The following is a 21935-nucleotide window of genomic DNA, read 5'->3' as shown; positions in this document are numbered from 1 at the left end:
GTCTTGCTTTTGACTAGGGTTTGATGATCCATATTATTCCTTTGTTGTGCTTGTTTCATGACTATATTGGCTTGGTAATGTCTACTTTAGTGGTCTGATGAATCTCGTTTGATCTAGGGAAATGCCAAGATTAGGAAGTTGGCTTCTAGAATTATGAATTGGGGATGTTTCTTTTTTTGCAACTTATAAGGCTAAACTCATGTTTTTGGATTTTTGAATCTTTGAAAGAAATTTATTTTTCTCCATTTGCTCATGAACCTAGGAAGATATAGATTTCATGGTTGTTTTCCTTGTGCTGTAGAATTTGTGATTTTTGTTAGAATAAAATATATAAATAGGTTAAAAAGTTTGAATTTTTCTTCAAATGGACCAAGTCTTTGTTTTATACTTGGTCTCGTGCTTTATTTTCCTTGGGTTTATGACATGGGATTTGGAACTCAAGTCCAATATCTTTATTAGGTTTAAGTTTGTAAAATGAATTGAATTGGACTGCTCTTTTCAATAAGACAACTTTGTTTATCTTTTTTGGGCCAAAGTGATGCAGCCCAAATGCATAAAAATGGCCCAACACTGTTTTATATGTAAGGTTTTGAAATGAGAAACAAAATTTGTAATTTGACCCCTAATTCTTTGAGTAATTTTATTATAGGTCTAAATTTTGGATTTCTTTCAGTCAGGCCCTTCATTAATTGTATTTTGGCCCCTAAACTTTATCTTTATTCAAGTTGGATCCCTAATCTTTTTGAGAATTATAATTTAAATCCAAAAAATTTCCAATTTTTGCAATTTAGTCCTTGTTAGTTTTAATTTCTCAATTACAATTATTTTTCTTCTTTAATTGCTAACTATACTTCTTTTAAATGCATTTAATTTGTAAATTCTAGATGTTTTATGTTTATTTACATTTTTGCAATAATAAGAGAAATTTAGTATATGTTTATATTCTCTTTTAAAGTGTCATCAATTAAATTACTGCATTGACTCGTTTGTTGATTTGAAAAAGTAAACAACTCTTCGTTCCCCTCACTTAGTCATTATTTCAAAAGGGAGGTGCCCCTATTATAATTTAAATCCTTTTATGTGCTCCTATGTGCTCCTGCGTGTTTATATGTTTTATGTGTTTTTCTTTTATTTATTTATTTTAAACTTTCGTTCATTTTATGTTTGTTTAATTTAAGTTTTATGATTATTTGGAGGGCATTTAAATGCCCAAATTGTAGTAGATAGGTTATATCTCCTTGTGCAAGAAATGTAATTAGATAGGTAATGTAATAGATAGGTTCTATTTTTGCAAGAAATGTAATTAGCTAGATAAATGTAATAGATAAGTTAGATCAGTTTATTATCTTATATTTTTCCTTTTAGATTATAGTTAGGGCCCCAAATGTAATAGTTAGATCTTATGTGTTTGTGTGTTTATGTGTTTTATTCACTTTCTCTAGAGTTTTGCATCTAGATATTATGTCTGTGTGCTATGTGCTTTACATGCTCTATGTATTTTATGTATTTATTTGTTTTAATTATACTCTATATGTTTTATTTATTTATGATGAGTGCATGACGTCACCACACTAATCCAAAACTAGTTGTGGTTTTTCTCTCCAATTTTTCACTAGTCCAATGCTAGTGAGAACTTGTAAAAATCAGCTAGTCCAATGCTAGACCTTTAGGTCATTTACGTGCTAGATTCATACTTTTTGTAACATTTATTACATTTCATGCATTTTTTCCCCATTTTAGGTTATTTCCATTTACATGATATGTTCTCTTATTCTCTTATCCCTATGTGTACAAATCATATCATTTAGATTTGCATTTCATTTAGATAATTAGAAAAAAATAGGCTAGTCCATTTGTTTGTTTAGGTTAGAAGAGTCACCCTTCGAATATGGGGAATAGGCGAGTATGGCCTTTTAACCTTAGCACGCTATTACCCCTCTATAAGAAGGAAAATTATGTCACGAATTTTAGTTTTTCATACCCTATTGTGTTGCATTCTCCTCTTCTAAGTGATGTATATGTATCTATATATCGTAATTTTCTTTTTCGAATCTCATCTTTTGCATATTCATGACTTTTTCAAGTGATTATTTTTTGGTTTCACAATTAATGTAACGTGCACCACTTAAACTTTCACTACAAGAAAATTGCGTTTCTGTGACAGGCGAAAGTTGTCACTAAAAATTCAGAAGTCGTCACAAAAAAAGTCAGTGACGACTTTTACTGCTGTCACAGAGCTATCACTGGTTCTATGTCACAAAAGGGGGTCCATGTGACGACTGTTGAAAGTCGTCACAAACGATTTCGCTTTTGTGATGACTCTTGTCGTCACTCATTGTTGTACATTGTGTGACGACTTTTATTGTCACTAAGCTGGCTAACTTCTTGTCATAGTCAACCCTTGGAGTTGTCACATTATGCTTCCGTTCAGTGACGACTTTTGTTGTCATTGTTTTCCATCCATAAAAAGTGACGACTTTCTGGTGTCACTAGTGAAACTTGTTGGCAATGACAACTTTTTTTATTGTCATTTATTTTTTTTGTAAAAAGCAATAATCTAATGTTAATTACGCAACATAGCTGCCAACAATCACAAAACGTTCATTGAGTAGCAAGGAGAAAAAAAAAGCCAACATACGAAAAGAAAGCCAACATTCATTTCCAATAGAAGATCAACCCAAATACATATATATATAAATGTTGCCTCAAATGAGTCATAAACCATGCACCATCCAAAATAAGCCATTCAGTTACAATACTAGTGATTTCCCATCAACAATAGAGAGTAGTAAAGTTCTATACAAAACTATGAGCACGATTCCCATCTAGAACAAAACATGAGCACGATAGCCCTTGTAGTCTTCAAATCAAAAACCATCTTCACAGCAATGACTGGCTTCTTCTTCTTGGGAATCGTGTTAGAACCTACACGTTACCAAAATTGAAGCAATTAGCACTGGTGTTAAAACTGGAACTACACTTCTAGATAGGCACCATATTATAAAAACTAATGTCACTCTAATTTGAAATTATAGCAATCTAAGTAAATTGCTTAACACAAAAATAAAGTGAAATTATAGCAAATAAGACATTGAATGTATATTCTATGAAATATAGAATAACAATACAAACACAATAAATATCTGCATGTTCATAAATATATATGCAATAACAATAACAATAACAACAATAAAATCCTAAAATCATTGAGAGCCTAGATGATCGTGAACCACACAGTATATCAAGAAAAAAAACACACACACACACACACAATCACAGGTGCCTCTTTTTCCTTAGCACAAAAAAAAAATTCTGATACAGAAAAATTTAGATGAGTTCGACAAAGAAAAAAGTGGAATACATCCCAACGTTCAAACACCTTTGCTTTAAAAACACTAAAGTTTTGGTTGCAACATCCAGCACCTCAATGGCTGTAATTAAACATGAACAAGATTTCAAGCACCTAAATCAGCCTCAAGCAACTCAATTGCATTAAACAGGAATCAGATTTGGTGGATCCAGATTTCAAGTGCCATCAAGCAACTAAATTGACATCAAGCAACCCAATTGTATTAAAAATGAATCTCTATTTTGTAGAACCAGAATTCAAGTGCCTCAATTGTGAATGATATGAAGAGCAAACAATTTATTTATACCTGACACAGAAGTTGCTATTTGCGCAAGTCTTTCAGCTGGTTAGCTAACTCATCATACAGGCTTTTTGTTTCTGTTTGTTGTTGTTGCAAGGTCTTAATCAACTCTTGTTGAGCAGTGAATTGTTGAGTTACTTCTGCAGCTCATTTTTCTGCTTCATCTGCTCTTTTTCGGCTGTCCTCAATCTCATGCTTCCAGCGTTCTACCTCAGCAGCTTGCTTCTTGGTTGCACTACGACTGCGGATGTGTCCAGGTATGTAACCAAGTTCTTGCTCACATATTTCCTTGCTAGTCATTGAAGTTGTAGCCTGCAATTCCCTCATTTTGTCCTAGGCAAGTAAAAAATATGATCATTATGTAGCTGGAATGGATGTCAATAATTTAAAAATCCATTATCCAAGCGAAACAGCTCACCAAGGTCTCTTTTGCTTTGTCATTTACCAGCCCCCCTGACTTCTTTGACTTTCGACTTAACTCAAACATGTCTATCTCTGAAAGCTCGACATCTTCTTTCCTTTTCTGTCCAAATTTTCAATTTTTTCATTTTCAGTCATATGACAAAAAGGATGTACATGTACAACTGTTGGCTGGGTTTCAGATTACCTTTTCCTCAACAACTCTTGCAAGCGATTTTGTGCCAACAGTAGTATGGCAGTCATTTTTGGCACGATTTTGCTTGTTACGTTCACTAATTTTCTGCCACAAATTAGTGAAAATTTTAACTGACAAAGATTAGCAAATTTGTGAAGTGAAATCTGAAATTTAATAAAAGGATAGGTTATTTTGACAAGCTAACCTTAAATTCATCATTTTCAAAGTAGCTGACCAGCCACTTCCAATCTTCTTCACTCACACCTTCAGGAACTTGCCTCAATGCTTCTTGCCTTGATTCAAAACTCTGGAAATACTTGTGAAGCCGATATCGATGGTTTCGATATTGTGTGTTTAACTGCCTACTAATAGCAGTTTTTGAGGTGATGTGCTCTGGAAATCAAAAGTCATCCTACAATAACAGTGCAATCTACTTAAAACCAAGCAAATCTAAAGCAGTAAAATCTCTCATACTTTCTGGATGAAATTAGAGTATTAGCAGGTCAACAAATACCGTAACCGTGCTGTATATGCCTTCTCGGTCACCGGGATTGAGATGGGACCACTTTGGAACATTAAGCCTAGCAGCCTTCCTAACAACACAACCCCCTTCTGTGATGAAGTATTGAGAATCCTTCCCAACAATCCGCCGAATACAATCATCAATTTCAATGGTGAGCGTCTCATTAGCCTCCCTTTTTTTTGATAATGATAGATTTCGTGTACGTCCTCTTCTTCTTGCTGCCAGCAGTATAGCTATTAACAAATATCAGTCCATACATTACTTTGACCACATTAACAAAGTTAGTCATGAAATAGAAACTTGGTTTTTAATTTCAGCCGTGAAAATGAAGTCTAACTTACCATTTTCTTGCTCTTTCGAAACTGGATTTGTCTCATTTTCTCCGGATGCACGAGACTCAGATGTCTAAGGGTGTATCATCCTACTCTCACTAGCAATTTCTCTAGGTGAAGAAGTTGGAGTGACATATATTGCATCCTCTGAGGATACACTCTTGGATGCACTTCTTGGTTGATTGCTTCCAACTGAATTAGGTATTGCAGGCTATTGTGCACCTTGAGCTTTTCTCTGCAGCATTTGGCCTCGCTTTCCTGGTCCAGCCATCTAAAAGTAACAAGAAGTTAGTGTTACAGCATAGTATAATTTAGGAATAAAAACTAGTTAGCCGGAGTTAAAGAGATTAAATTTAGTGTCATGTAGTCCTCATCAATTTCACCTATTCCGAATCGATGTCATTATCACTAAGAATCTCCTCTTCGTCTTCCTCATTGTTAGACTCATGTTCATTCACTTCATCATCATCATTAATGAAATCTTCAAAGGTGCCATTTGAGCTATTTTTTGACTTCTCAGCATGTACAATGGATGAAGGTACAACCTTCGGTATCTCATTGTCTTCTCTTGAAAGTAATGGTGGATTGTCGAGGTCTATTATAATAGTGAAATCCCCAGTTGCTTCTTCTTGATATATTTCCTCAACCATTGGTTATATTTCTAAATCTTCAGGAACATCATACAAGTGCCTTGGACTGAACCTCTCGACGACAAACCAGTTTTTGCCTAGTTTCAAGTCTTCAAGATAAAAGACTTGTTGGACATGTTGAGGGAGGACATATGGTTGGTCTTCATACCATTTTCTGGACGAATTGACACTTGTGATACCCCATTCTTTGTCCACTTGCATCCCAGCACTATCATCGGTCTTCCACCAGTCACACTTGAATACTATAACCTTTTTTTTCCCGAGCCAGTATCTTACTTCAATAATTTGTTGTATCACACCATAAAAATCGATCATATTGTTACCATGCTCACCTCTAACTACAATACCACTGTTTTGAGTCTTTCTTTGCCTTTCCCGATTTTTCGTGTGAAACCTATACCCATTAACCATGCAGCCCGTATACATGCAAACTCGGTTGTCTAGCCCAAATGCTAATGCTCGAAGCTCACCATTGGAAGCCTCGCTGCCATACATAACCTAGTAAGGACAATTTCACCTAAATCAGTAATTTATTGTATTAGAGATAAAAAAAGTAGGTTGTCCAAATGACACTACAAACATACACGCTGTTTAACCCATTTTGCAAATTCTCTATCGTGCCTTTGGTCCATATTTTCAGCACTCTCTGCCTCCAACTCCATTTTATGCGCACTATAGACAAAAACAATCACCTTGTATAAATTTGCCTTTGAACATATCAAAATATAGAACAAAGGTACAAGCTTTAATTAACATTAAAAGCTTACTTTATATAGTCCTCAAGCTCATCACAATTGTTCAATATAAATGTATGAATTTTTTCCAGCTCTGAGTCAAGGAAATTGCCCCTTTTGGGCCCTCCAAATGGACGACCAGGGCATGAAAAAATGGACAATTCACCAGTATTATATCCCCTATCATTGTTTCATTCAGGCTTGTTGAATATCGTATCAATATTGTCTAGGTACATAGAGCAGAATGTCAAGCATTCTTTATCTATGTACTGCTCAGCAATGCATCCCTCTGGTCGGGCCTTATTCCCAACATAACTTTTCAGCACTGCCATATGTCTTTCTCAAAGGAAAATAAAAGAAATTAGAAGATTGCAGTGGTCTTTAATAAAAAAAAAACTTACAAGGCTATATGTACAACTCTCTACCTCTCAAATGGGAACATCCAACGATATTGAGCTGGACCGCCAAGGATAGCTTTAGCAGGCAACTGAACCATCAAGTGCATCATTATATCGAAGAAAGCTGGAGGGAACAACCTCTCTAATTTACATAAGATGACTGCAATTTTTTGGCCTAACTCCTCTAGAACCTCTCTATGTAATGTTCTAGCACATAATTTTTTGACGAATTCACTTAACTCGAATAGCACTTGCCGAACTTCTTTTGTTAAACTTCCACGGATTGCAAGTGGGAGTAGCCTTTGTATAAAAATGTGGAAGTCATGACTTTTCATTCCAGAAATTTGAAACTGGCCATTCTTTATACATCGGCAAATGTTTGAGGCAAACCCATCTGGATATTTGATAGAATTCAAGAACTCACATACTTTTTTTTTCTCCTCCTTGGTTAGGCTGTAACAGGCATGTGGCATGATATAAGAGTCGCCATTTGGAATCAAATGTAGCTCTTTTTTCAAACCCAAATCCTTCAAATCTTGACGACACAACCAGTGGTCTTTGGTTTTGTTTTCAATATCCATAATTGTGGCAATGATAGCCTCTGAGACATTTTTTGACACATGCATTAAATCCAAATTATGCCTAAGAAGGAGGTCTGCCCAATATAGTAACTCAAAGAAACAATTTTTCTTTGTCCAGTTCAAACCACTCTCAGAACGCTTGCGTTTCTTTGCATTGGATTGCGCCTTGGTCTTCCCAAAATTTACCTCCATATTTTGTACCTGATCCAAAATTTCATTTCCAGATAAAGGTGCAACAGGATTCCTAAAGTCCACATTGCCATCGAAAGGTTTTTTTTCTCGCCGCCAAGAATGGTCAATGGGTAAGAAGCGGCGATGACCTGTGTAACACAACTTTTTTCGGTGTGGTAAATGTACGCAAGTTGTCTCAACCATGCAAATAGGACATGCTTGATACCCTTTCGTACTCCATCCGGACAGCATTGCATAAGCTGGAAAATCATTTATAGTCCATAGTAAAGCTGCCCGGAGGTCAAATTTCTTGCCACTATATGCATCATATGTTTCAACACCAAGCCACATTTCATTCAGTTCATTTATTAGAGGCTCCATGTAATCATCAATCTCATTTCCCGGGGATTTAGGCCCAAGAATTAGCATTGATAGGAAAAAGAAAGGATTTCTCATACACTTCCAAGGGGGCAGATTGTATGGCACTAGATAAATAGGCCAGATGCTATAAGCACTACTCATGGTCCCAAAAGGATTGAAACCATCAGTTGCAAGACCTAACCTCACATTTCTAGGATCAACGGCGAAGTCCGGATGCAACCTATCAAAGTATTTCCATGCTTCACTGTCTGCTGGATGCCACATGATGTTATCATCATGCACACACTTTTCTTTATGCCATCTCATATCTGAAGCTATTTCTTTGTGGGTATATAATCGTTGCAGCCTAGGCTTCAAAGGAAAGTAACGCAAAACTTTGCGTGGAACTCTTGAACCTGCCATCTTGTAGCGAGGTTCTTTACAATTTAGATTTGGACAAGTGTCAAATTTTTCATTTTCCTTGCGGAAGAGAACACAGTCATTGACACAAGCATGGATTTTTTCAGATTTAAAACCTAAGTCTCGAATGAGTTTCTTAGCATCAGCAAAAGACTTGGGAACTGTGGCTTCAGGAGGTAGTGCATGCCTAAAAATTTCCAGCAATGCATTGAAGGACTTTATAGTCCACCCGCTCATTGTTTTCAAATGGAGCAAAGTGACTACAAAGGATAGCTTTGAGTAAAAATGATTCCCTGGATACAGCTCCTTTTTTGCATCTTCTAACAATTTAAGAAAGTTATCTGTGTCACTATGATTCGCATTTAGACTATCATCCGTTGATTCTTCCCTACCAGCCCAATTGTCCCCCCATTGTGCTGTCCCAATGTCGTGCAACATGTCATTTAAATCTTCAGTATCACTATCCTCCTCTCCATCCCCATGTTTAGTACTATCCCCACAATTTTGGTGTCGAAATTGTTCCCCATGGTGTATCCATCTTGTGTAGCTTTTACGAATGCCTTGAGTCAATAAATGATCCTCCACAACTGTTTTAGTTTGGTTACAAAAATTATTGCATTGTGTACATGGGCATGGGATTTTCTGATTTTCAACTTTTTGAGAATATGCAAACTTGAGGAAATTTTTGACTCCGAGTTCATAAGCCTTGTCCTTCCTATTGCTAATCTTCATCCAAGTTTTATCCATGTCCTAGATATAGACACATCAGCCTTTAGTACAAAATACTTTTGTAATATCAAACTAAAGAGAATACAAGTTTTTTATGAGACTTTCATGCAAAAGAAATGGAAGAAGATTTCGGCAAACTGAAGGTTTCGACAACACTAGCTGCAATTTTCATTTTCAATTGTGGATTCCCTATCAGATTGAATATCAAACCAGGCAATGAGACAAAACCAAGTAGCAGAAACATCACGAAACTCAGAGGCAGTCCTGATATGCTAATCAGATTTACAAGTTCATCAACCAGACTCAAATGCGTAAACTTGAGACAGGGATAGGGAAAGATAAAATGCAGCAATGAGCATTGAACGAATGCCCTGTTACGGCCTGCTATTAGACCACTTGGGCATTTCAACAAACAGTAAATGAACATGAAAAATTCCAGCAATTCTTTGCTCAAATGAAGCCACGGTTGGCCCCAAAATCATCAGAAGTACAAGGGATTTCAAATTCAATCATGATATAACATGCGCATGCTAAAATTTGAACAATCAACGGGGCAATTGCAATAAACGAAGCCATGGCAGACATGCTTAGAGGACTTGGGAAGGAACTGAAATTCAAAGAAAAAGAGTCGACTTATAGTGCTCTTACTTGAGCGGTGGCGACGGCGATTATGACGAAGCCGAAGACGGTGAGTTGGAATTGGAAGATGACTAGGTCTGACTTCGTCCGAGAGCCTTCATCTAGTGTTACAGAGAACGGCAGCAGCCCAGGAGGTTGTGCGCGGTGTTGGCGATGGCAGACAGCAGCAGAGCGGACGCGGACTGGTGGTGACCTGGTTCTTCCTCCTCTGTCCGTTGCCGCGCCTTTCTCTCCTGATCTTCCCGTCAGCCGCCACTCTTCCTTCACTCTGTTTTTTTTCTTTTCACGCTCAAGGCCTCCCTTCCAAGAACCCTAGCCGCTTCTCTGCTCTTCTGCTTCTCTTTTTCTCCTCTAAAACCTAGCCGCCCTTTCTCAGGCTTCCCCCTCAACTTTTCTTGCTCACTTGTGCGCCGCCCTTTTTTTGTCCTCTATTTTGTTCTTTTTTTCTTGTTTTGTTCTTTTCCCTTTGTTTTGTTCTACTGCCAAAGCCCTCCTCTATTTTCCTTCACCTGAGCTGGTGCTAAAGAGCTCGACGCGGTTGCGGGTCAATAGAGGGGAGAAAGGGCTATCGTCAGTGGTGAAGGAAATGCTGAAGAATAAATTATGGTGCTGGATAGCTCGGACTTCAGCGGCTGATGGTGGTGGATAGCGGCGGACTTCAGCGGTTAACAGTGGTGAGCGGCATTTCGACGCGGTTGCGGGTCAATGGAGGGGAGAAAGGGTCATCGTCAGTGGTGAAGGAAAGGCTGAAGAATAAAGCTCAAGTTGTTGGGTAGCGGCGAACTTCAGCGGCTGATAGTGGTGGATTGTGGCGGACTTCAGCGGCTAACGGTGGCGAGCGGCATTTCGAATCTACGGGAAGGAAGGGTTAGTTCACCATAGGAAGGAAAGACTGAGAATGAAATTTGTCTAAGTGTTGGAAGAGAGAAGCGGCGAGACTTTTGTTTGTGTGTGAACAACCAAAACGACGTCGTTTTGTAGAGATTTCAGCCACCCGCCTCACGCCTCTTTCAGATTTCAAACTGGCACTCTTTTTTTTTTGGCATCTAAGCACGTCTTTGAGATTCCAGGATTCACGCCTTTAGCTTCATACATCTTTTTTCTTTTTTTTTTAGCCAAATTTTTTTTTCAGGTTTCTTTTTTCATACTTAATCTCTTTTTTTTTCCTTAATCTCATCTATAAATATCAAATAAATTATTTGATATTGGTTTCTTTTTTGTGCATGTATATATATGTGTGCTTGTTTGTGTCTATATACATCTTTTTGGGTTTGGACAACTCAATATACAAATTATTTAAGAAATTACCTTACAATAAAACATACACAATAAAACATGTTTCAAAAATTTAACATGCATAGAATCGCTTATATACAGTATAGCACTTCTTACTCATGCTTATACTACTCTTTGTCTATTACTTAGTTTTTATAATAAATTAAAAGAAACATGTAATCAAATATTCTGTTAATTGTGTGGCAACTCTCAATCTTATTGCACAACAGATATTTTACTGAATAATTTTAATTTCGTATATACCCATTCCATATGAAAATAATTATTACTTATGATGTATTACACGTTATACTAATCTTTCACAGTGCTAACATTAGACTACAAATTATATTCAATTACATTTTTTCAAATTATTTCAGTTATTGATTTTTGGGGGTTGTTATAAGGAATAATAAACAATTCGTGAAAAAAATTTTATGCTCAGACATGTCTATTATGTAAACTTAGCAAAAATTACAAATATCTAAAAATAGTTTGTTATTATATCATTTACATTTTGCTAATACGTAATGAATAGGGGCTAAATTATAAAATTAGGGTGTCATATCTTCGGTGCTTTTGCTCATATAAAAGAATTGGGGGCTAAATAATAAAATTAGGGTGCCATAGTAGAATTAGTGAAATTTGATGAAAATACTATTGAATTGCTTATATACAGTATAGCACTTCTTACTCATGCTTATCCTACTCTTTGTCTATTACTTAGTTTTTATAATAAATTAAAAGAAACATGTAATCAAATATTCTGTTAAATGTGTTACAACTCTCAATCTTATTGCACGACAGATATTTTACTGAATAATTTTAATTTCGTATATACCCATTCCATATGAAAATAATTATTACTTATGATGTATTACACGTTATACTAATCTTTCACAGTGCTAACATTAGACTACAAATTATATTCAATTACACTTTTTCAAATTATTTCAGTTATTGATTTTTGGGGGTTGTTATAAGGAATAATAAAAATTCGTGAAAAAATTTTTATGCTCAGACATGTCTATTATGTCAACTTAGCAAAAATTACAAATATCTAAAAATAGTTTGTTATTATATCATTTGCATTTTGCTAATACGTAATGAATAGGGGCTAAATTATAAAATTAGGGTGTCATATCTTCGGTGCTTTTGCTAATATAAAAGAATTGGGGGCTAAAAAATAAAATTAGGGTGTCATAGTAGAATTAATGAAAGTTGATGAAAATACTGTAGTATACAGTGATGCAAAAAGTTGTCACAAAATTGGAATCGGGTAGACTTTCAATGACAACAAGTTATGTTGTCACTGTAGAGAGAGCGTTTGTGACGACTTTACTTGAGTTGTCATAAAATCATTTCCCGCGGCATCAAATGAGATGCGCGCCAACTATTTCGTGACGAGTTGAGAATGACAACTTCCAATGTTGTCACTGATTATGCTTGTGCTGTACTCATCTGTGATGACACCTAATGTCGTCACTGAATTAGGTTATCTGTGACAAGATTTTTGTTGTCACATAAATTTTTGTCACTGAAAAATATATTTCTTGTAGTGTTTGAAGAGACATTCCGTTCCTCTCGATACCCCTAGGTCTAGGTTTGCATCCATATAGAAGCATCCGAATGTGATAAGTTTTAGATGTTAGATTAGGAAAATTTTTTGATTAAATCTCGCAACTAACTTTGGTTAGGTTGAAAGGGTGTTTTAGATTTGAATCGATCAAATCTTTGCCTTCCCTTTCTTCAACTGTAACTCCCCGAACTCTTTTCTCTCTTCAAAGATTTGCAGTGGTCTAAAAGGGTTTTATTTATTTTTTATTTTAAAAAATATATTTTGGGTGACTTGGTACACCTAAACTCAATACCAAGTGGTGACTCTCTTTTTCTAAAAACCTTTTTTTGACTAATATTTTGGGCCCAAACCATCACATTCTCTATGTCCCATTTTAGGCCATTTTTCTTTATTTTCTACAATCAAAAACTCATTTTTTAACACCTTTCTCTTTTATTCAAAAAATGAGGTACGACAGAAAATTCTAGTAAAGAATAGATAATAAATTAGTAAGATTCACAGTATGCCCAATAAAAAGTCATAAATTTGAAGTACAATCAAAGTAGATAGAAATGGAACAAATTACAAGTACTCTCATCCTCCCAAAATTTTTGTCCTACTTTCCATTTTTGAATATCCCAAAATGTTTGTCCTATTTAAAAAGTCGAACTCCTTTTGGTCTCTTTTTTCAATATTTTCCCTACTTTTAATCAAATACATGTTACATTCAAATTCAAAATTTGAATTTTGAGGAGTAAGATTGAAAAGAAAAGTCCAAACATCACAATCAAAACACTATTGATAAACATTAGATTCCCAAAGTGTGACTAAATTTTGGGATGGAGGGAGTAATTGGAAAATAACTATGTCACTGTTCGTAACCTTTCTAAGAGTTACAAACAAATCTGAACCACATAATGATTTCCAGGCAAACCTGTTACTTGCTGATTCGGTCGATGTATTTTCCTACCAAAAGACTCCTTCCTATCATTCCAAAGCCCAACTTTCTGATGTCTCTGCAAAATATCCTTCCCTCATCGATAATTCTCTTCCACCACCCTCTTCCTTTCTCCTTTCTAGACGTATGTTTCTCTCTTGATGCCTATATTTCTTTTCACCGATCCCACAGCCTACTTGCATCTGTTTATTCATTTATATTATTTTTAATGATCAAATATTGGATTTCAATGATTAAGAATGACACTTCTTTATTCTTTAAGCATATAACAATACTTTGAAATGCATATTGAAATGATAAAAGAAATTATTATTTGTCACTAATCTGTGAATTGATACTAATTTGGTGGTGGATGGCGGATATCTTCAACTATTGGAGACAAGAGACCAAGGCCAAAATTTTGTGGATTGAAGGGAATTTCCCCTTGATTTTGCACTAGTAGGCAACATGTTTTTTTTTAATTTGGATGGAGCCTAGAGGTTACTGATCAGTAGTGACTTATAATTCTCTTCAATAGTTTTTTGTTTTTTGAAAAACTAGGTGGTTTTGAAGGAGCAAGTCTTTCGCAATTAATCTCCATAGATGGTTATTTAGGGAGGGTGGCAGGGAGAGAAAGAAGTGTAGCTTAGAAAAAATGGTAAAGTTGGGTGCAAGAAAAGAGAGATGGTGGGCAGTGAAATATATGAGAAGATGAGAGAGATTACAGTATTGAGGAAGGGAAGGGTCTCTTTGTAAATTAAAAAGTTAAAAGGTATTTTTAAAGATATATTAGAACTTCAAAAAGCACCTGCTATGGTAAGCGACTGTAATCTTCAAGATGAAGATTACAGTGTCTGTAACTTAAGCACTACTTGGGAGTAAAAATAAACAAAAGAGAGAGACAGACAATTTACAGTGGTTCAATACTTAAAGCTTATGTTCACTACCAAAAGTTCTTCTCTCCTTCAGATTTTGAAACTTGTACCAGTAGATTAATTGAGTTTGTGCTGTTTTTCTTCTTCTTCTTCTTTTTCTTTTGGTAGTAACAATGCAACCCTTAGTATAATCACTATTGCCTTTCTCTTAAATGGCTTATACACAACCACTTCACTCTGATCTCTTTTTAGTGGCAGTCTTACTTCGCCTATGTCTTTTAGTCTTAGAGTGCATCCAGAAAGCCACTTCACTAAGGTATTCTATGTTTCATGTGACAACCTTAACCCACTTCCCAACTCTTTTTTCTCCACTACTCAACGCACAATATTTTTGGGATCTTATACAAGCATAGTTTACTATATTATAATAGATTAGCTTGTCTTACCATCTCACAAAACAACATGAGTCTACCCTAACTCTTTACTCCATTTTATAAAAAGTATTACAAACCTAGTAGCAAAGTTTTCGAGTAGGTTCTGAGTTATCTTTCACTTGAAAAGTCTACTTTGAAAAATATGTGGCTAAGAAATATATAGAGATAGTGGATTAGCTAAAAAGATAAGTATCCGTTTGATTTGAAAAAAGATGGTGGTTATTGGTAGAAATCCAGATACGATATTTTATTGTAAGGGAAAAAATCCCAAAGGCCCTCGAACTTTTAGCTATGTAAGGTTTTAACCCTCCAACAATTATGAGGAAACTTTTGATCCCCAATCTACTAAAAGTGTAAAGTGTTGGCCCTTCTGTCGATTTCAACAATTATGAGTGACAGAGAATGGGATTACGTGCAATGCATGCAAAAATAACAAGGGCAGTATAGTCTACACAGAAATGTTTATCAACTGAAAGGTAGCTTCTTTTCCCTTCTTGAATCTCTAGTTGCAATAGAGGAAGAAAATTTCCCATTGCAGCTGAGGACTCAATCTAAACCTGTAGCTGCCTTCTTCTCATTTTTTCTGTTTTTTGAAAGTGTAGGACCATAATGTCGAGTATATTTGGAGGGAGAGACTTTTTTGATAATCCATTCTTTGCTCGCCCATTTGGTTGCTCATTTGGGTTCAAAATGTGTGCTTCAACTGCTCCTTCTATTGATCCAATGCACGACAATAGGTTGAAGGCACCAAAATTGTTGAGGAGCTAAACATTGAGAATGATAATATATCTGCTTTATCATTCTTACCCTTTTCTTCATCAAAACTTTTGAAGGGAGTTGGTTTAGATTGTGACGCCCCCACCTCTCTCTAGGGCGAGCCCTAGGGTATCAGCGGGGCTCCTGCCCAACTCTCGTCAGGATTCACGCACTCATTCAAGCTTAATTGTGATGACCATACCTCCTCCTAGGGCGTATCCTAGAAGTTAGCGGGTCGCCTGTCTGTTTCTCGCTAGAACTCACTCACTTACATTAACTTCAGAGATAATATTATGGTATACTAAAACCACACGTTCAAATCTTTTACAATGCCAAGTTCAATATAATAGCCTTGACAATAATATGATATTAAAGGATTTACAATCACAAAAGTCTTCACGTTAACTCCCTAAAATCCGTCGTTCATTCCCTGACCACCAACTCATGTAAGGAAAACAAAACTAAAGGGTTGAGCTAAAGCTCAGTGAGGTTTGCCAAACAAGTAACATTCAATAAACACTTAACCAGTAAAATTAAGCAAGTAATGCACATTTCACTGTATAGTCACTTTCAAAAGGATACAACAACCAATTTGCAGTTTAAAACATTCACCAAACTTAACAATTCAGGATATCAAATTTAATACAAGTAATCAATCACCTTAAAGGATACGGTACTGATACGGACTCTAGAGGTGGCTCCCGTCCGCCCCAGACGTAGCACTTAGTTCCGTTCAGTAATTCAGTGTCATTTCAATATCATTGCACACTCATTTCAGTGTCATTGTACATTCATTTCAATATCATTGCACATTCCGCCAATCCACCTCCTTATGTCCTCCAAAACAATAAACAATCCCCTACATTCAGTAATCAGTTCAATAATATCTCCCAACTTCAGGGTAATACTCGAGTATACCGAAACATTTACCTAAAGCTTCCGTCTTATCCGACCAATCCCTTTGCTGGCTCGAATAGTCCGTTGAACAAAGGGTTTTGGGGTCCAGTTCAGCCGATGCGGTAAAGTACACATACGGCTTACATTCATGCACACTTACAGTAACATTTAGTCAATTATCAACCTTCAAACTCAACTAAGCCGAGTGCAATAAAGTACACCCTCAACTTAGAAAGCGAGGGACAATTGAGATACACTTTACAACGATTCACTAGGCAATATTTCATAATAAGCACATTTATCACATAATTTCACTTAAGTAAACATAAACAGTTAAACACATAAATTCAGAAACACTCACCCAAAGTAATTTGAGTTCACTACTCGGTGCTTGGACCTTTCTCTGGTTCTTTCTCGGTTCCTGAGATATTTGTAAACTTAGGGGCTGCTTGGTTAAAGGGTTTGGGAATCACAGAATGGAATAAACCCCTTATTTGTTGCTTGGGTTAAGCCTATTGGAATGCAATTTTTGGAATCATATCTAAAAGATCTGACTTATCCCATTCCCGAGCAAATTGGGAGGTTTTGGACAAAACCCTCAACTTATTCCCTTAGACAACATTTATGACGGACCTACCCTCTCTTTCTCTCCATCACACGCCGCACTCCCAATTGATATTCCTTTGCTCTCCTCATAGTCCACCACCCGATGACCTTCTATAGCCAGCTCCCACTTCCCTCACCGGCGGCCGCCCTCTGCCCCCAGTCCCTCCTGGAGTATTGACTTCTTCTGCCCTCGCGGATGCAAAATTTAAGTTCTTATATACAATAGTATTTGTGCTACTTTATAAGCTTTGGATGTTGACTGCTGAAGACTTGGTGACTACTGGGACGTGAGGGACGAGAGAGGCACCGGAGAACGACTTCTGAGGTTGCCATTCCTTTAAACTTTAATTTCAAACTTTTTGATCGGATTTTCGTTCTTTGGTTTATTCGGACCCTGCAAAGATTTCATCAATCTTTAGGAAATTGATAGAGAGAAAACAAAAAAGGGAAAAAAATCCCACATTTTTATCATAATTATGTAAAAAAGGAGTTTTTTTTTTAAAAAAAAATTTAAATTAAAGCAAGTGCTTGAGAACTAAAAGATGGGATTAAGTTGTAGACTTCTAGGGACAATATTTCTGGCCATACTCATTATCAACTCTTCTGAGGCTTCTGATTTAGAGGTAAATAAAGATTCAAATTTTATGTTAACTTTTTAATGTTTTACGCGCATTGTTATCGATTTGGGATTTTGTTTTTAGGTTCTGGGAGATTTAAAAACTGGTAAAAACGTGAAAGGTTCAGATATATCAAACAAGAATGATGGTGGCAATTTTTAAATTAAACAAGAGGTTCAAATAATCAAACAAGAGGGAGTTTTTAAATTAACTTCCCAAAGGGTGGCTATTTTTGAGTCTCTTCCCAAAGGGTGAAAAACGCATCCAAGGAAATAGCTATTACTTTGTTCGTATAATAGAGGAAACCCATAAAGAGCTGATATGTTATGGGAAATTTCTTTTTTTTTTTTTTTACTTTCACGTATTTAATTTATGTTAAATACAAAACGGTGCTAGTTTTCCTTTCGTAAAAATATTAGTATATCACTTTTTTAATTTTACATATAATTTATGTATCTAACATAAATTATATGATTCAGAGTAAAATGCCTATAAATAACTAGTACTTTATTCATGTAATAGAAAAAACCCGTAAAGAGCTAGTAAAAAGTGGGTAATTTCTTTTTTTACTTTCACATATTTAATTTATGTTAAATACAAAACCTACTAGTTTCCCTTTCGTAATAATATTAGTGTAACACTTTTTGAATTTCACTTATAAACATTTATGTATTTAATATAAATTAAATGATTCAAAGTAAAATACTCAAAATAGCTAGTACTTTATTCATATAATGGAAGAAACTCGTAAATAACTGGTATGTTATGGACAATTTTTTTTTACTTTCAAATACTTCATTTATATTAAATACAACACATGCTAGTTTTCCTTTCGTAAAAATATTTGTGTAATGGCTTTTGAATTTTATTTGCAAATATTTATGTATTTAACATAAATTAAATGATTCAGAATAAAATGTCCATAAAAACCTGATACTTGGTTCATGTAATAGAGAAAAGCCATAAAGAATTGGTACTTTATGGGATATCTCTTTTTTAAAAAATATTTAATTTATGTTAAATAGATAACCTACTAGTTTTTTTTGTAAGAAATTACTGTAGCACGTTTTGAGCTTTTAAAAAACCTTTCAGAAGTTAGTTTGAAAACTCCCTCTTTTTGGGAATTTACTCAAGAATTGTTATATCAAGGTTAAATTTGAAATTTAATTGCATTTAATTCCGAAACACTCATCAAACCAAGCATCAGGAATTGGAATGATGCTAATTCCAATGTGTGAACCAAGTTAGATATTGGAAATAAAAGTTTAATTCCAAAACCAGAGTCTATGATTCCATTTCCATTTCCGATTCCAATCCGTGAAACAAGCACCCCCTTATTAGTCTACTTATTATTTCTCCAATGGTGAAGTTAAGGTTCTCATGATTATTTTAGCTAAGTGTATATAGGTGCGTATAAGTATAATTCGAGATATTTAAATGCATACATATATAGAGGGTTTTAAGGTGATCTTAGTATTTATCTTATTCTAGTACATCAAAGGTTCAAAGTCTAGGTAGCTTTAATCTTTCAAGCCTTAAAGTTCCATGTTTTACCAAAAGAAAGTAAGATATAGTGGTTATGTGGCAATTTACATTTTATAATGAAAGTTGAGATTTAGGTTCTAAGGATCAAAAGGATCATTTTAGAAATCAAACTTGAAAGTTGATAAATTTCCTAGAGGTTGGCAGCTTAGTATTCCTATGAACTTCCTTGATTTTATCCTATAGTTTTGGATGAATGTTGTGAGTAAAACTTTTATAAGATAGCCTTAAAGAGGCTTTGACCAGTTTTGGTTCATTTCCTCTTTAGGAACTCAAAGTTAAATCTAGAATTTAAGTACTAAGTTAGGATTGTTTAAACCAGATTTTTAGCAAGACATGCTTCATGTTTTGGTCCAAAGTTCACCATTTCTTTTTTCGAATCTCCTTAAATTTAGCCTGCATTTTACCATTATACTTAATAGGTTGTTCTTAGCTCAATGTTTGATTAAAATCTCCTAAAAATTCCAGAAAACAGTTTGAACTCCTCAACTATCCCAATCTGTCCAAAACAGTCTTGTAAGCTCAACTAGCTCCAGATTTCTTCCCCAAAGCCTCAATATTTCCTCCCAAATCAAAGTAGTCATAATACGCAGAGCAAAACAAAGTACTATAGGATAATTGTAACTAATACTTGCATGAACTTCAATTCACAAAATGGAAATTAAGCTTGAGAGAACACAATCAGTCATTCGGGTTTCAAAACAGAGATTCCAGCCATGTATCTTCCGAGATTTTCATTCAATCTACCAAGTTATTAACCAAATCCAACATGCAATCACCTAAACACTGAAGTGAAAACATGTAGCTTCAAAAGTCCAGCAAAACTTTCCAAAATCTCTGTGTTTTTTTAAAACAAGAATTGCAGCTAGACCGCCAATCGGGTAACTAACAATAGTCTCACAGCCATACAATCCTTATACTCCAGCCCCACTAAACGAATTTCCATCAAGGAAAACTAGCATGCAACACTAAATAAAGATGGTACTAAACACATAACAGGAATTTCCTAGCTTAAACTCTTAGAAATTTCGTAGGAAAGTTTGAAAAAAGAAGCTTTATTTCCTCTCAGCCAAAGCTGGGAGTTCCAGCAAGAATCCAGCCATAAAACTTAAGTTTTCACCGTAGAAATTCTGATGCATCACCCTATAATATTATACAAGACATAGAACATAAATTCCAGTTATAATCTATCAAAATTTTTGGAGTAAAGAACCAAAACTGCTGCTTTTTTGCTCTCGTTCTGCTGTCCAGAAAATTTCCAGCCTTGATATTGCACACAAGTCTATCTTTTCTTGCTTTTAACCTCTCAAGTATCACATGCATGACCAGATTAAGGTAAGGAAGGATACAGAGAGTAAATTTTAACTAATACTCAGCAAAACATTTGGAAAGAAAGTTGAAAATTTTCCAGCTATATGCCATCGACCAACATGTAGTTTTAAAACCGGATTTCCAGCAATGGTTATCCTACAACTTGCTCCTATCATGCTTGATTCAAATCAAAGGCTACATGCACACCGAGATTAGGGAAGTGAGAAGCATATATAGTGCATGCAAGCATCATCGTACAAGCTTGAAAAGGAAAACAACTGAAACTTGCAACTTAATTACATCAGCAGCAAACAACACTCTTAACAGAATTTTCAATGCAGCCTCTCTTCAAAATCAACACTTGATTCACCCATTTTCTAGTAAAACACTACATGCATGTGGAGATAAGGGAGTTAGAGTCGAAATGGAGTGCATGCAGACACAATCCGTCATGATTTAAGGAAGAAACAGCCGTGAATTTGCAGCTTTCATCTCAGGTTTTATGCAACCGCTGAACATAAAACGTTTCCAGATTTAAAGATCCTTTCCTCTTCTAAATTCTTGTTTTCTTACTGTTATTTCACGCCAAAACTTCATTCATCTGGAAAGAAATCAGTAGAAAACTTAGTGATGCTCACCTCTAGTTTCTCACGGTTCCTTAGCTGAAACAATTTTTCTGCTCCTACCCGATGCTCTAACTACTGAGTTGGTGTTTCCTTGCTGCCTAATTGAAGCTCAGAAATTGCAGGGAGAGAATGGTTCTCAGCTTTTGGTGAGTAGGAAGAGGAAGGGTGGTCGTTTCTTTGTGTTTCTCTCTCAGTTCCTGGTAAGCAAAGGAAAAGGAAAACTAGATGGTTTCTTTCTCTTTTCTCTCGGCCAACTATGCAGAAGGAATGAAGGAAATGTAGTTGTTTTTGCTCTCAGCACCGCCCAGATTTTAGCAGTTAGTTTTTCTCTTAGCCTCTCTTTCGGTCACCGCCCAGCATATGAATCAGCCTCTATTTGCTCCACTAGTTGCCGCGTGGACTTAGCAGCTTATTGGCAGCTGATTTCTCTCTTTGGCAGCTGACTTAGCAAAGGTTGGCAGATGCTAGTCACCGCCCAACGTTTTGGCAATAGTTTTGCCTGAGTCCTCGGTTGTCCAGCAGCTTAGTTTCTCTCTTGGTTGCATGGTTAATTGTCCAACCGTGAATGGTTAAATTGGTCCTTTAGTTTATTATTTCATACATTCATTCTTAACTTAATTTGTATTTTCTTGAAAATTTTTCTTACATTGATCTAGTAGATTTTCACACATTTGGTTTTAAAGAAAATTAACTAGACATGTAACTTATTCAACTTTATA

General features: G+C 35.6%; 1 protein-coding gene across 6 annotated transcripts; it reads right to left on the bottom strand.

Annotated features, from left to right (window-relative positions):
• Window positions 1-2667: 2667 nt before the first annotated feature.
• LOC113692686 (uncharacterized) lies at window positions 2668-21531 on the bottom strand. Of its 6 annotated transcripts, XM_072053998.1 has the most exons (12): window positions 21229-21531; window positions 6910-9164; window positions 6518-6820; window positions 6335-6422; window positions 5484-6248; window positions 5110-5371; window positions 4760-5001; window positions 4451-4657; window positions 4258-4350; window positions 4069-4173; window positions 3657-3983; window positions 2668-2925 (listed from the first exon to the last, which is right to left on the bottom strand). In XM_072053998.1, the coding sequence occupies exons 2-3, from the start codon at window positions 9159-9161 to the stop codon at window positions 6676-6678; spliced, it is 2397 nt and encodes a 798-aa protein (XP_071910099.1). In that variant the 5' UTR covers window positions 9162-9164; window positions 21229-21531; the 3' UTR covers window positions 2668-2925; window positions 3657-3983; window positions 4069-4173; window positions 4258-4350; window positions 4451-4657; window positions 4760-5001; window positions 5110-5371; window positions 5484-6248; window positions 6335-6422; window positions 6518-6675. The 6 variants fall into 6 exon arrangements, 3 of the variants coding, with proteins under 3 accessions (XP_071910099.1, XP_071910096.1, XP_071910092.1); XM_072053995.1 differs by lacking the exon at window positions 21229-21531 and having other exon boundaries at window positions 6910-9780; XM_072053991.1 differs by lacking the exon at window positions 21229-21531 and having other exon boundaries at window positions 5484-6422; window positions 6910-9780.
• Between the last annotated feature and the right edge of the window lie 404 nt (window positions 21532-21935).

Source organism: Coffea arabica, chromosome 1e (genome assembly GCF_036785885.1).
Source record: "Coffea arabica cultivar ET-39 chromosome 1e, Coffea Arabica ET-39 HiFi, whole genome shotgun sequence".
Classification (NCBI taxonomy): domain Eukaryota; kingdom Viridiplantae; phylum Streptophyta; class Magnoliopsida; order Gentianales; family Rubiaceae; genus Coffea; species Coffea arabica.
This window is presented reverse-complemented; position numbering and strand designations above follow the sequence as displayed.